The 14,592-nt window shown below is 41.7% G+C and overlaps 2 protein-coding genes across 2 annotated transcripts; both read right to left on the bottom strand.

Annotated features, from left to right (window-relative positions):
* Positions 1-2,831: 2,831 nt before the first annotated feature.
* LOC119655851 lies at positions 2,832-3,516 on the bottom strand. The gene has a single exon (XM_038061969.1). The coding sequence runs from the start codon at positions 3,486-3,488 to the stop codon at positions 2,901-2,903; it is 588 nt and encodes a 195-aa protein (XP_037917897.1). The 5' UTR covers positions 3,489-3,516; the 3' UTR covers positions 2,832-2,900.
* Positions 3,478-3,919, bottom strand: LOC119655852 (EKC/KEOPS complex subunit LAGE3). The gene is made up of 2 exons (XM_038061970.1): positions 3,825-3,919; positions 3,478-3,768 (listed from the first exon to the last, which is right to left on the bottom strand). Exons 1-2 carry the CDS (start codon positions 3,845-3,847, stop codon positions 3,513-3,515), a joined length of 279 nt encoding a protein of 92 aa, XP_037917898.1. The 5' UTR covers positions 3,848-3,919; the 3' UTR covers positions 3,478-3,512.
* Between the last annotated feature and the right edge of the window lie 10,673 nt (positions 3,920-14,592).

The following is a 14,592-nucleotide window of genomic DNA, read 5'->3' on the forward strand; positions in this document are numbered from 1 at the left end:
AACAAAGTCAGAAATCTGGCAGATTGCTCTGGTGCTGTAGGAATGCATAGGTAAGACCTGGGGACTTTCACCAAAACGGATATACTGGATGTATGCATCCATAATAAAACCCACTTTGATGTATCCATGCATCGTCTGGTGGCCAAGACTGAATTTTGTTAACAGCAGAAAGCTGCTAACGCAGATTCAGAGACTTGGTTGCCTTAGTATTACTGGAACAATGAGTACTACGCCGACTGCGTCTTTGAAGACATACACTGTCGTAGTCACCGAAAGAGAAGAATGATCGACAAATGGCCATGAGTCTTTTCAGATTACAGACTTAATAATCTTCACAGACGGGTCAGTCATGGAGGGCAAATCGGGCGCAGTGGTGTTCTCAGGGAATCCGATTATAGAACTGCCCCGACCCCTCGGAAAAATAACGATCATATTCCAGGCGGAGATATATGCCATTTCATTGGCAGCAAAAGAATGTCTGCGACAAAACTGAAATGGTCGCATCATTTGAATCTGTTCCGACAGTAGGGCGACATTATCAGCACTAATAGCAACTACATATCAAGCCAGTTGGTGTGGAGTTGTCATCAGGTGCTGCTGAATGAAACATTCCTGACGTGGGTGCCGGAACACTTTAACATCCCGGGTAATGAGAAGGCTGATAGACTGGCTCGCCGAGGGTCTGGATCCACAATGGTAGGGCCAGAACCAGCTCTGGGATTCCGACCATCTACTGTTAAGTTTACTCTGAAGGGTGAATTGCAAGGATCCACGCAGCCGAGTGGAGAAATTTGGACTCTTGCCGGCAGGCGAAAATCCTTGTGAAAGAGCCTAGGGCCACTAGAGCGGTATTTTTGTTGTCCGTTAAGAACTGGGACATGAAAATCCTAGTAGGGCTTTTAACGGGACACTGCTCCTTAAACTACCATATGGAAAAGATTGGGGTAGTGGTTTCGGCTATGTGCAGCCAATGTGAGGAGGAGGAGGAGGAGACGGCCCTGTTAATTTTATGCAACTGCCCGGCCTCCTCAGATCTCAAATGAAAACGCCTTGGCATGGTTTTTTTTCAATGAAGAATCTGCACACTCTCTCCCTCTGAAGATTGTGCTCAGATTCGCTCAAGTCTGCGAACACCGTAGGTGGGAAGCCATTGAATAGGCGATTTACGGGGATAGTACAATGGCCTGAGTGTGGCTCCACCCAGTAAACTAAACTAAACTAGCCTCGAGGCGAGAATTTTTGCAGTTGCACTGTGTACGCGATTTGAACTGAGAACGTTAAGATTTCCGTCTAGATCGATTCACGGAGTGAATCTGCTCTTTAACTGCCCGTACCTCCGCGAGCTAGTTTAAATATTGCTTAACTAGCTACTTTAAGCATGTTTTTGCTGCTGAAGGCGTTGGTGCTTGTAAATGACGTTGCTTCCGCGAGGCCTAGTGTCGAAACGAGTGTGGCGTAGATCTTGTCAGCTACTTCGCCACGGTAGCAAAGACTGGTCATCAACTGTCGCCATAATCGATTAAAGGGTAGGTCGTAGGCGTCTTGCCAATAGACAACACATTAACAGCTCAGGTACCGCCGAGACAAAGTTTACCTCCACTATTTCGAACCAAATTCCGGGCTCCTGAGGATTGAAGTCCGGAAATCTTCGAACGCCTCTTCCATTTTGTGACCTTGATGTGCGACCGCAGTATTGATGTGGGTTTTGTTAATTCAGCTTCTTTTAAATGCTTCTTGATCCGAGCGCTGACTGAGCGTTTGGTTTGCCCTGTATATACCGCTTTTTCCTCCTGCTTCTTAAGGTCTTCCTCGGTGCCTAATAATCCTTCTGCGTGTCATTACTGATTGATGCCACCAAACCAATACTTTCCTTGACCATAATGCGTCGTAAGGAGGGAACATTACCACAGAGTATGTTATATTGGATCGTGTTGTTATTGTCCTTTTCTCTTGTCTAACAAAGTTGTCAAGCGATTCCGTTCCATGGTTCTTTCTTATTCAATTATGGATTTCATTGTTAACGGTTGTATCCACAATGCATACATTTTTATCGAACCTTTCTTCCGTGAAAGGTACTGATAACAGTCTATGGGCCATGGAACGTAAGCTGGTCCTTGGCTTCCTCTATATGTCGAGTTTTATGTTGTATCTTAACGTTGAGTGAACTTTACATTGGTGTACCACATATTGATTTCTTCCAGTATGTCCTTTTTATCCTCTCTTTCGCAATTTTCAGGACGTCATTCATATTTGCATTGCTTTTGCGGCTCGGCAAAGATTTTGTTCGTCCCGTAGTTGATGTTTTCCTTTATAATTTTGCACAATTTGTATAAAAAAATAAGAAAAAAAGTGAAAGAGGCTGTTGGACTTAGCCTACATTACTGCGGTCGGGTTGCTCTACCATCACTTGTGAACAAAACCTACTATTTAGAAATTAATGAACTAATTTTTAAAAAAGGGTATATTGTTGCAAATAGTGACCAAGCAAATAGAACGTTCGTAGATTATAGAAAACAAACCAAGCAAAATATAACTTGAAAAAATTAAATTTGATATTGACAAAAAATGAGGCTTCATAGTAAACTTACAGAGTAGCTGAACACCCGGTGGGAGTTGCCTTCCTTGACTCTAATAACTACAGAGACTTGACCAGGTGCACCTAATCCAATATTTCCTCAGCCTTTCGGATAAGTCGCGAATGTACACTTAAGCGAAATTTGGGAGGCGAACAAAACCCGGCCTCACACAAGGGCCTGTGGCAACTCTATACACTTCATAGGTTGAAATACTTGAAATAAAATAAAATTGATGCTTGGACTAAGCATCTGAACTGCCGTTTGAAAACCAACAAATTGTATTGTACAAAATACTCCGCTAAGTAACAATAAATCTTAAAATGTTTATTTACCAAATACTTCCTTGCACACATCAGCCAAGTCCATGTCAGAGATCGCTGGAATCTTGATCCTGGCCCTGAGTTGCTGCACGTGACTTGAATTTTCTCGAAGTAAGCAGTTATGCGCAGAGGGGCAATCGCACCAGTTCGTTATTTCTTCCTCTACTTCCACCTCTCCCTCTCCAGACTGCTCCTTGCCGTGTATATCGCAGAATTTTCTCACGCGCCAACTGTCCATATCTTGCCTCACTTGATTATCACACTTTCGTCCTCCTTCGTCGCGGTGCTGACACCTCATAATTGAATTTGAGTCGCGGATACTCATCTGATCGTCGATATTTGGCGTCAAGGACATATTCAACCCGGGATAGATGAAAAACGCGAAAAATGTTGTAGCGCAGAGGATCAGGATGGGCACGTAAAGGGCGAAATACTTGTCAGGAAGATATGTCAGTCCCAACATATCTTCAAGAATAAACTGGGGCACAAACGCCCAAATCACGTAGACGACGAACAGGGTACCGAACAGTAGATACAGGGCGAATCCATAGACAGCCCGGTCAGGTGTGGGGGCGGGCGTGTGCTCGGGCATGGTGGCTAAGGCCGGCGGGAAAACCTAGTAATGATCGTACTTTTCTGACGGCGGACCGAACTCTTTAATGGTTTCACAGCATAGCATCAACGACTGGAAAAAGGATGTGAGTCCCACACGGACGTTCTTAGCGAGTTCGCCCGTGAAATCCGCTTGCAGAATGTTTCCTTCCCGACTCAGCTGTTTGGTGATGAAACTTCGCTTCGGCTCCGCGTCGACTCTGAGCACGTCGTACGCTATTTCTGCTTCTCGCTCGGTGGGAAACGGAATGCGGATTGACCTGTAATTAGAAGAAACCATTAAATCGGTTGCATCACTACGAAATCCCAGACCTACACTTGGTAAGGACCCCCTGTCATAGTTCCAAGTTAAGTGCAATTGTTAACTTGTGCAAACGTAAACATAACCTCTTGCTGTGTTTGATATTCACTGACAGTTTGCACACGCGACATCTCACGGACAATAGATGGGAATTCACGTCTTAACCCTAGAATGGGCAATTGTAGCGGAGGAGGATGGTTCCTAGGAGAAAAGCGTGCAGTAAATTACGAAGCCAATTAAGAGAAGAGTAAAATGAGTGAGTGAGTCACATTTTTCGTGGGAATGATGGAATACAGCCAGGACTTTCCAATTGTATAGTTCATTGCTTTGCCAGTTTTCTTTTTTGTTGCGAAGCACATTGGATTTTGGAGTGTATCTAATTTCTTTGTTTGTTTTAGGAATTTGGCACCAACATTGTCACCAAGGCTGTTATCCAGACAACTCAACTCCGCTATCAAGTTTGCCAGCCGTGAACACCGACCGTGCGAGATAATATCAAAAACCCGACGGCACGTGCTGGAGCTAACCCGAATGCCAGCAGTTCGGCGAGATGAGGGCCGAAATTCTTGGTTCTCAAATATTGCCTATCTGTCAGGACACAAAGATTTTATCATGTGCCTTGACTTAATAGTCAGAAAAACCAAACCCACCCTCCCATAATACAGACGTGAAGTCTCGAGTTGGATTGATACATAATTAAAGAAGGACATGACCCGTATGAAAGCTTCTTCATAGAAAGAGAAACGCAGCAAACCGGCGTAAACACAGATAAACATAGGATAGTATTATTACGCAACTTTTAAGATTAACCATTAGGATTAGCTTTAAATACAAAAACGTGTTGGCTGTTATCTGAGTGTGATTTGGCGGTATTTCCAAGGATTAATTATTTGAAATAATAAAAACTTGTTTTTTTCCTATTCGCTAGTGTCTGTTAGCCTTGTTAGACTTGTTAGCACTGATGAAGGGAACAAGTGGTTCCCGAAAATATCGGTATTTGCAAAATATAAATCAACACTAGCGAATAGGAAAAACAAGTTTTTATTATTTCAAAAAACGTATTGGCTTTTCCTCTCATAACCCACTGATGCGGGTAGCAAATTGCTACCGAAATGTTCATTTGGAACAATAAATCGTTCACAGACTTAAAAGGCATAATTTTGGTTTTTCTAAAAACAGTCAATCCAAATATATAAGCCAGGTATTACGATTATTTTTCATCCACCTAGCACTACTTCCGTCTGCCAGCACCTTGATCAAGGCATAATAAAAAAATGTTAAAATGAACTACCGAAAATGCATATTATAGCACCTTCTAGCTAACATTGAAAATGCGATGTCGGTCAATGACCTTATGAAGAAAATCACAGTTGTTGCTATTCAGTAGACCAATGCTTCTATAAAAAATACGATTAAGAATTGTTTCAAAAAGTCTGGGTTTTTTGAAACGATTAATGATCTTAAAAAAAACGATGGATGTCGGATACCAGTCGATTCAGCTGTGAATGAGTACCTGAGGCAAATCTCGAGCGAGCGCAATGCTGACCACATTGCCTCGTACAGTGTACTGTAGTGTACCGTTACAGTTTTGAAGGAAGGGCTCTACCACACTTCAAGGCCCTGATCAAATTGGATTGTTGTGCCAACTATTATTATTATACACACTCGTATATATGTGTACACACATACTGCATATCTTACTTTTGTTAATTTTTCTTTCTTATTTCTTTTGTTTTCATGATCATATACATTTTATATTTATATAAAAAATTATATTTCTTTTTATTTTGTCAACTGGTTCGATCGCTCGATCCCCGTGATATTCTGCTTATTAAGGGCTTAATTACACTTGTAACTTTGAACAAATCGTTATTTTTATTTTGCGTTTTTTAAGTACAATTATTGGAGAATACGTCCTTAAAATTTCAAGTCGGTCCGAATAAGATTGATTTAGATATTATGATTGGAAGAGAAGAATTTCCATTCCTTAATCGACTCAAAGTTGAAACTTTAAAACTGTTTTTCTACAAATAACATGTTTGAAACCGGTCACCAGAATTACTGGAAAACTACTAAAAAACAATCGTTTTGAAACTTGGCAGACATATGTAATACATAAAAATCGTTCGTTTTTATCGATAAAAATTGCCATTTTAAAACCCAAAATGACTATTAACTAAACTAAACTAAACTATTAACCATATTAGCCATTTTGTGAAAAATGCATATCTTTTAAATTTTTCGATCCAGTTTTTCAAAAAAAAAGAATCGTCAAATAATTAATTTTTTGCATGATCTGCAACGGAGGGGCTTTATTCATCATCATCAACGGCGCAACAACCGGTATCCGGTCTAGGCCTGCCTTAATAAGGAACTCCAGACATCCCGGTTTTGCGCCGAGGTCCACCAATTCGATATCCCTAAAAGCTGTCTGGCGCCCTGACCTACGCCATCGCTCCATCTTAGGCAGAGTCTGCCTCGTCTTCTTTTTCTACCATAGATATTGCTCTTATAGACTTTCCGGGCTGGATCATCCTCATCCATACGGATTAAGTGACCCGCCCACCGTAACCTATTGAGCCGGATTTTATCCACAACCGGACGGTCATTGTATCGCTCATAGACTTCTTCGTTATGTAGGCTACGGAATCCTCCATCCTCATGTAGGGGGCCAAAAATTCTTCGGAGGATTCTTCTCTCGAACGCGGTCAAAAGTTCGCAATTTTTCTTGCTAAGAACACAAGTCTCCGAGGAATACATGAGGACTGGCAAGATCATAGTCTCATCCAGTAAGAGCTTTGACCCTATGGTAAGACGTTTCGAGCGGAACAGTTTTTGTAAACTGAAATAGGCTCTGTTGGCTGATAACAACCGTGTGCGGATTTCATCATCGTAGCTGTTATCGGTTGTGATTTTCGACCCTAGATAGGAGAAATTATTAACGGTCTCAAAGTTGTATTCTCCTATCTTTATTCCTCCCGTTTGACCAGTGCGGTTTGATGTTGTTGGTTGGTTGGTTTTCGGCTTTATTGATATTTCTTTTTAGTCCGGCTCTGCATGGCTCCTTATTCAAATCTAGAGTATTCAACTAAGGTTCATGACTTTGCAAGAGAATAAGCAGATGTGATCAGCGAAGTGTTTGAGGAAAGATGTTATAGTCCATCGACGATCTCCAGGTCCTTCGGCTAAGGAAGCATATAGAACGTCACCGATAGCAAAAATAAATAATGTCGCTGAGAGGATCCAGCCTTGGCAGACTCCGCTTTGGGCTCCCTTTGCCACCAGTGAGATTTGAACAGCGACCTTCCGCTACAACAGATCAGCGCTCTAACCACTTGAGCCACCCGGACAACGATGATATACTGACCGGAAATTTATTCCATTTGGCAACAATACGAAAGCGCCATCTAATTAAGAAATAGCGTAAGAAGTTCTGATTTTTTATTTCCATTACATAAGTCTACGGAATCGTGTAAATAGATCGATGAAAAGAAGGCTATAAAAGCTTGCATGTGGCCGCAAATCTTTAACGGTTAAATTTTCATTTACGATGACGAACAATTGAAAAGGTAGAAAGAATATTTCCCCACGGAACTTAACCGTATTGCATCCGGTGAGGTTCTCATCTTGTGGATGAAATGGTTAGTTCCTTTAACATGCGGATACGGACTGTTCTTCTAACCAGAGGAGAAATCATTTCGGCTATCAAAGCCGCTGGGCTTGACCGTTTGCCCCAGAGTTCCTGGTAATCCGAGACCTTTCCCATAGAGCGGTAGAAGCAGATGATCGTTAAGATTTGAAAATTGAGTTTAGATGACTTGCTTGAAAACATTTATTCTCACTGTCCATTCTTCTTTCTTGAGAGCAGTACGTATTGACGAGGTTTTTAAGTTGGAGATACGAGTTATAAAACGGATGCATTGTTTTTATACCACTTATCGAGATTTTCTCTGGGGACCGGCAAATTTGTGCAAATTAACCGGAAAAACAAACAATCGGGATACAAATATCGGGGTTCTACTAAAATTGATTATTACTTTCAGTTGCTTTATTATAATAGGCTCTTATCCTAATATTCCCGTTCCTCCAACGGTATTTGCACCTCAATCTAGCCTCTAATGGTTCACATAAGGTTAAAGAACCTACATCATAGCCTGAAATTATAAAATACACATATAAATTGGAAATTGGTTCATCTAATTAGTACTTCGACTAGAACTACGCGTCATTTTATTCATAATTACCTTCGATTTTATTCAATTACACTCGAAATTCTTATCCAACCCTATCGATTTTTTTCAACTTCCTTCTTGATATTTTCTAAAGATAATCTTTTCCAAATTTTCGTCTTCTCTTTCTAGCGTCTATTTATTCAGGAAAGTGGCATACGCGTATCAGCGTCGTGATAAAGAACACACCCACACATTATGGCGCATGTGCTCGTCTATCTTCGGAATCTCGTAAAATTCTGTCTCTTTCCAGCTGCATCCGAATGCTTCCAGCCTTGTCTTTTCTCTCCGAGGCAAATTTACTTTCCAATTCCCGTTTCCCATCGACGACGATTGAGCATGAGGTAATGGCGGAAGACTATTATATTTGTCAATGATTTGTTACTGGAATTCGGTATTTGATTATCGTTGCGATTCGAAGATCTTTGAGAAGTATTTACTCTATCTTAATATTTGCATTTTAGAGCTAATTAACACGATAATTTGTTTAATGCGGAGAAATTAGATTCTGAGGAATGTTCCGTAAAAATGGCGGCCAAAAGCGGTGATGTGCAAGATGCTGAAAATAAGGTTGAAGAGGGAAGAAAAAGGGGAGGATTGAAAAATGCTGGTAATGAACACTTTAGATCAATAATCATGGCTGATATTTAAAAATATTATCTTTGTAGGGTAGGGAGGGTCAAATTTGATTATTCGTGCATTTTGTTAGTGATTTTTTCCCTGTGATCCTCAACGTGGGGACTCGGTTATAAACTTGTCACCCGAAAGTTGGGGTTCTGCGGAAACCTTGTATATATTCCCTAAACATCCCGTACAGGTTGGTGGCAACAGCGGGGTAGGCATCGAGGACTATCCGTTTTTTACCACGAAGGAGTTTGAAGAGGCGGTTCTCATCATGGTCCTGATGGAATCCCAGCAGGAGTATATAAACTGGTGTTCCATAATCGGCCAGAGCTACTGCTCGAAGCCTTCAACGCTTGGCTGCCAAGCTCTGTATGGTAAACATGGCCGGAAAAGTACTTGAAAAGTTCATCAGAAAAAGATTCCTTGAAGCAATACGTGCTGTGGAAGTCTTCCCTAAGGCAGCTCGGTTTTAGAGCAAGGAGATTCACGGTGGATGCTGTTATGGAGCCGATTTCGTCGAGTATGACGTCCGAGATGCCTTTAATTTCGTAAGATGTAACGACATAGTAGGCACATTAGAAAATTCGTTCCATGTCCCGAGCGGACATTGAGGGATTATCTGAGAGACTATTCTGTGAAACACTAGAATACCAGAATCGGATGGAGATCACGTTGGGGTTAGCAGAGGAGTTCCTTTCATTTTCAAAATCATTTTTATTTAAACCAAATGTTCAATATTAATAATATAGATCGAGAAAAATGAAAGAAAAACAATCTTATAATCTAACAAGGAAGAGTGGAATAAATATTATGGCCACTATGGGCACTCAACGTTTACTAAATACCAAACTATAATTAATATAAAAAAATACATTACATTAATAAATAATATGTAAGTTATCGGGAAATGGTCAGAAACCCGACAAGGTTAGCTCTGCCTTAATTAAAATTAATAAGAAATTAGAAGAAATTCCCAATCCTAATTCTGCAGTTTACATCTTAAAAAACTACTTGTGAAATTTAAATTTATTCTTAAGGCTAGTACAAAAATATATACAATTTATTTATCTTAAAGCTAATAAAATGGGTGATATATGTATTTAAAGATATTCTTATAAATTAAAAGAACCAAAAAAAGTTACTGACGGTTTCGTCCAGGGCAGAGGCAACTCATCAGACGCTGCCTCACCTCTGCCCTGGGAGCAGCGTGACCGAAAGTGCCAACAGGTGGAAAAACGCTCCCTTTTATCATCGCAAAAACACGATAAGATTGCGAATTATATTGGACTAAAACGCGTTAAAGCTGGGTAGTTGTTTAGGATATGCGGGATCCTAAGTCCACATCCACATGATGGTGGACCGGACTAAATGAGGAGCAACTTACTCCCTCGTTTTATAGTCCATGGATCCCTAGTTTGGATCATAGCACCCCAAGAATTAAAAATTAAAAGAACCAAAAAATGACTGACGGGAGTGTTTTTCCACCTGTTGGCACTTTCGGTCACGCTGCTCCCAGGACAGAGGTGAGGCAGCGTCTGATGAGTTGCCTCTGCCCTGGACGGAACGGCCAGTCACTTTTTTGGTTCTTTTAATAAAAATTAAAATGCTTGGGGTGCTATGCTCCAAACTAGGGATCCATGGACTATAAAACGATGGAGTAAGTTGCTCCTCATTTAGTCCGATCCACCATCATGTGGATGTGGACTTAGGATCCCGCATATCCTAAACAATATTCTTATATTTCACTTTTTTTTTTCGTTTTTGATGAGCGAAATGAACACAATACAATATAATAAAATAAATAATTCTTAACAATCGGAGGTGAAAGTAAGATGCGTGTAATATTTATATTATTTACACAGTCCCACCAAGAAACAAATGGCAGAACTGAGCACGGCGACCGCTAACCGGCATCCCGCAGCCACCAGTACCAGGATTTCTCCTTATCACCCCGCTTAATATCAATTGCTTTCGCTCTGGAGTATCTCCAGTCGAATTCCGGAGCCCCCACAGTCAAGTTCGGAGGGTATACTACCCTTTTGTCCGTGGCCCGTCTATGTATATGATACATAACCGGATCACCGGCAGAATCAAGAATTAGACCATTCCTGTCAAGATACGCGAACGCTTCGGGAGGAATGAAGCCTGTCGTGAGAGTTTTCTCGAAATACCCATCATTTGGGTAGAACGGCTGCGAAACCCAAGGGTTCTCGCCATGCGAAGCAGATCGTACTATACGATTCCGAATTAATCTGACGACAGCTGCATACATCACTTCATTAGTTACATAGTGCTAATAATTTGACGAAGCAGTCCTTTTAAGCTCCGTGCAAGCACGCAAACATTTCCTTTCAAAGGTCCTTATTTTTTCCTTATGGCTAGCACTCAAATTAAACTAGATAGGAGGTCTAACCAAAGTAAGATAGCAAATAATGTTAACCTTCCGGCTAAGCATAAAAGAGTCTTCGAAAAGACAAGAATGCCTTGCAGGCGCTTTCTAGCGCGACTTTAACGTGCTTGTTAAATTGGAGACGCTCGTCAAGACGCACACCCAGGTATCTAACGTACTTCTTATGAGGAATGCACTCAGAACTATCCTCGTTCGCGACAATGTGGAAATCTCTCCAATTCCTTTTCAAGTTCCTACTGACGTACGCTAAGGAACAGAATCGTTTCACACTTTTGGGCATTGATTTTCATCCGCCAACTGTTCGTGAAGAACTTAAAATCATTGAACATCTTCTGAAGTTCAACTTTCACCTCAGTTACCCTCTTGTGTGCCGTGTAGGCTATCAGATCGTCAGCAAAGGCAACCAACGACCTTTTAGGAGATTTATTAAACACGAAAGAGTTGAGTAATTCGCCGGCAAATACTGCAAAAAGTGTAGGCGCAGTCACTGTCCCTTGCTGTAATCCATTCAGAAAATGAAATTCTCTGCTAGTAGTGAGATTTCCGTCCGTAATGACAAATTACTTGCCATACAGCATACTACACATCATCGCTACGAGCTAGTTGGGAAATTCATTCTTCAGGAGCCTGAAAATCAGTCCATCCAATCAGACGGTATCAAAGGCCATCTCCATGTCAGCAAGGCAAGCGCCTACGCACTCACCATTGTTAATCCGCCAGCAAATATCAGACGTTACCTTTGTTATTGCATGTATTGTCGGATGTCCAGATCGAAATCCGAATTGCGCGTTCGGCAATAATTCCTTCTTCTTGATATGCCCGTTCAAGGCTTTCAATACCAAAACCTCAAACACCTTGCTGATGTTGGGCAGCAAACTGATTGGGCGGTAGCTCTTAGGAAGGGATGAATCCTTCCCTCTCTTTAAGATCGGGAGCACTCGCGCTGTCTTCCATTGTCCTGGCAAGAAGGAATTGTTCAATAAATTATTGAACAAAATGCAATAATTATGAATGGCACTGTCTGGTAAATGCTTGAGGACCAATTGACTAATTGCCTTGCGCATCAGCAGTTACACTATTCGTGTCTATACCTGAGTCAATAAGGTGTTGTATCTCGCTGCCACCGACTTTAATTCTCGGCACAGTTACTCCTGACTTCTTCAGGAATAACGTATTTATCTTTGTAAACATGGAATCTGAATCACTTAGTGAAATACCCTTTAACTTCTCCCGCCGTTGCAAGTTCACTTCATTTACGTAATATTGACGGATAAGATCCCGCGCGATCTTTAGAAGTGATTTGAACTCAACCAATATGGGATGATGATAGTCCCCATATCTCCGATCGATTTTTTTGACGCGAGTGAGCAGAAGGCTTTTCAGTTTTTTCAACCGTTTTATGGCAGCAGTTTCATATCGAGGTTTAATCTTAGGGACGACTTGTTCAATTGTATCCAGCATCAAGTTCTCCAGCTTGAGAAGATACTGAAGTATTTCCTCGTTGCTCAAGTTCCTGTCACCTGGCGCAATTGTATTCTCGTTTTCCCCATCAAGAGGTGGGCATTCCTCTCGATATCCCCGAATAAACCTCTCTTGGAATTTCTTCCAATTTGTTTGTTTAAAGTTCAGCCTGTGGATGCCATTGTCCGTCGACAGAAGGCAAACTCTGCGTCCATCAAACAGAACTTCAATAAGAATTGCGTTATGGTAGCTATTGTAAGGCCAGGTTGGACTCTCTGGCCCATATAATTCGCATTTATACTCTATCTGATATTGCTCTATCCAAGATTTGAGGAATACCCCTCTGGGATTGTTTGTGCCGTTTAGCCACGAGGTATGCTTAGCATTCAAGTCGCCGGCTATAATATATTAATTATGCAGCCTGGTCAGTTCGAGTATCGTAAACAGGGAATGGAATTCCTTCTTGAACTTGGCTCGATTGTTTCCCACTGCATAGACTGACAGAATGTATAAATTCCTTCCTCTAGGCAGTGAAAACAGATTACAAGAGACTTCGGTACATTCATAGGTTTCAAATTCAGGTCTATTAATATGCCTGAAACGATAATGGCGACCCATAAGTATTCCGGTACCACCTTCCCCATCACAATTTCGTCTATCGTTCCTCACGAATTCAAAATCCTTGAATGTTATTGAATGCCTCGGACTGAGGTGGGTTTCTGTAATCAAGACAATGTCAGGCTGTTGCCTGGCAACGAAATGAAGGAGCTCCGCTCTTGGATGGATTCCTACGATGGAATTCACATTAATCGGAATGATCTGGAGACCATCCAGTGGTACCGCTGTGACTGCAGACCTAGCAGCGGGCATGCTGTTTATGTAAATATTCTGTTATACTGTTTATTTTTGTATTGTGTACGTGTAGCGTATGCTGTATGTTTTCACACATGGTTAATATTTTATTGAGGATGGTATTCATTCCGCCACTTGCATCTTGTTGGGGCTTCTTAGCTCCTCCTTGTCGAACTACTTCTGTAAATGGGATCCCCGAGGCTGCGGTATGGCATTTCCCACACTTTACAAATCGTAAGGTCATTTGGCAGTTCACTGCCGAGTGACCATAGCGCTGGCATCTTCTGCACTGGGCTATTTCGCCCCTCAGCAGGCGCTCAAAACGAATGGCCTGGTAATTAAGCGACCTGATGCCAATCAGATCGCTTCCCTGGCCCTCCGGGCTTATCTGCACGACGAAGTGTGGCAGGATTCGTTTTTCCAAAACGGATCTCCTCGTACTAAAGCGTGACACTGAGAGGAACTTGACCTCAGTTTCCGCCTCCCGGAGCATTTTGAGCACCTCATCGGGCTCTTCCTCCGTATCCAAGCCTTTCAGAAGCAAAGTTTGCACCTTCTCTTCCTTTGGAGTGTAGGTGAAGTGAGGAGCCTTCACTCACTCGAGGACCTCCCGTGCTTTCTTGTAATCTGCAATTTTGTTACATTTGACTTGGACTCTCTCTGCCCCCGTCTTTTTAATAATAAAATTCGAGAGTCCCACGGTCCCATTAAGTAGAGTGCCTAAATCTCTACCACCTAATTCATAAACATTAATGGGGGCACCCTTTCCCCCTTTTTTTATTTCGGGTGCTACTTGCATCCCCGGTCGGACCATTTTTTAAATGTTTACTCGTACTTGCATTATTTTTTACATTAGTTAACATTTTTTCTTCAATTTTGTTTTTCTTTTTTAATTTTTTAGAAACATAGAGCAAAAACTCACTCAGTTTTCCCTCTTCACTACTACAACTAGCCTGGTTAGCACCCTCTTCTGGGACATTTCCATCGCCACCGTTGTCGCTGTCTCTCGTATCGCCAGCTTGATTGTTTTCTATGTCCTCCATGCGGACATATTCCTACATGGCTGGAGAAGTATTTGAAGAAAGCTTCGCTTTTTTCCCGGCTACCTTTAGTGACGGCGGGCCCGCCTCCCCAACTATTAGCTGCTCTGTAAGCTTTCCATTTTTCTTGATCAATAATGTCATTTCTTTCGAGATTGGCTATCCTT

Source organism: Hermetia illucens, chromosome 4, assembly GCF_905115235.1.
Source record: "Hermetia illucens chromosome 4, iHerIll2.2.curated.20191125, whole genome shotgun sequence".
Classification (NCBI taxonomy): Eukaryota; Metazoa; Arthropoda; class Insecta; order Diptera; family Stratiomyidae; genus Hermetia; species Hermetia illucens.

Excerpts from the sequence above, each read along its gene's own strand:
- LOC119655851 (XM_038061969.1), bottom strand. The coding sequence starts at position 3,488 with ATGCCCGAGCACACGCCCGCCCCCACACCTGACCGGGCTGTCTATGGA.
- LOC119655852 (XM_038061970.1), bottom strand. The coding sequence starts at position 3,847 with ATGACAGGGGGTCCTTACCAAGT. Across the intron at positions 3,769-3,824 it reads ACAGGGGGTCCTTACCAAGT|GTCAATCCGCATTCCGTTTC; the intron begins GTAGGTCTGGGA and ends TTCTAATTACAG.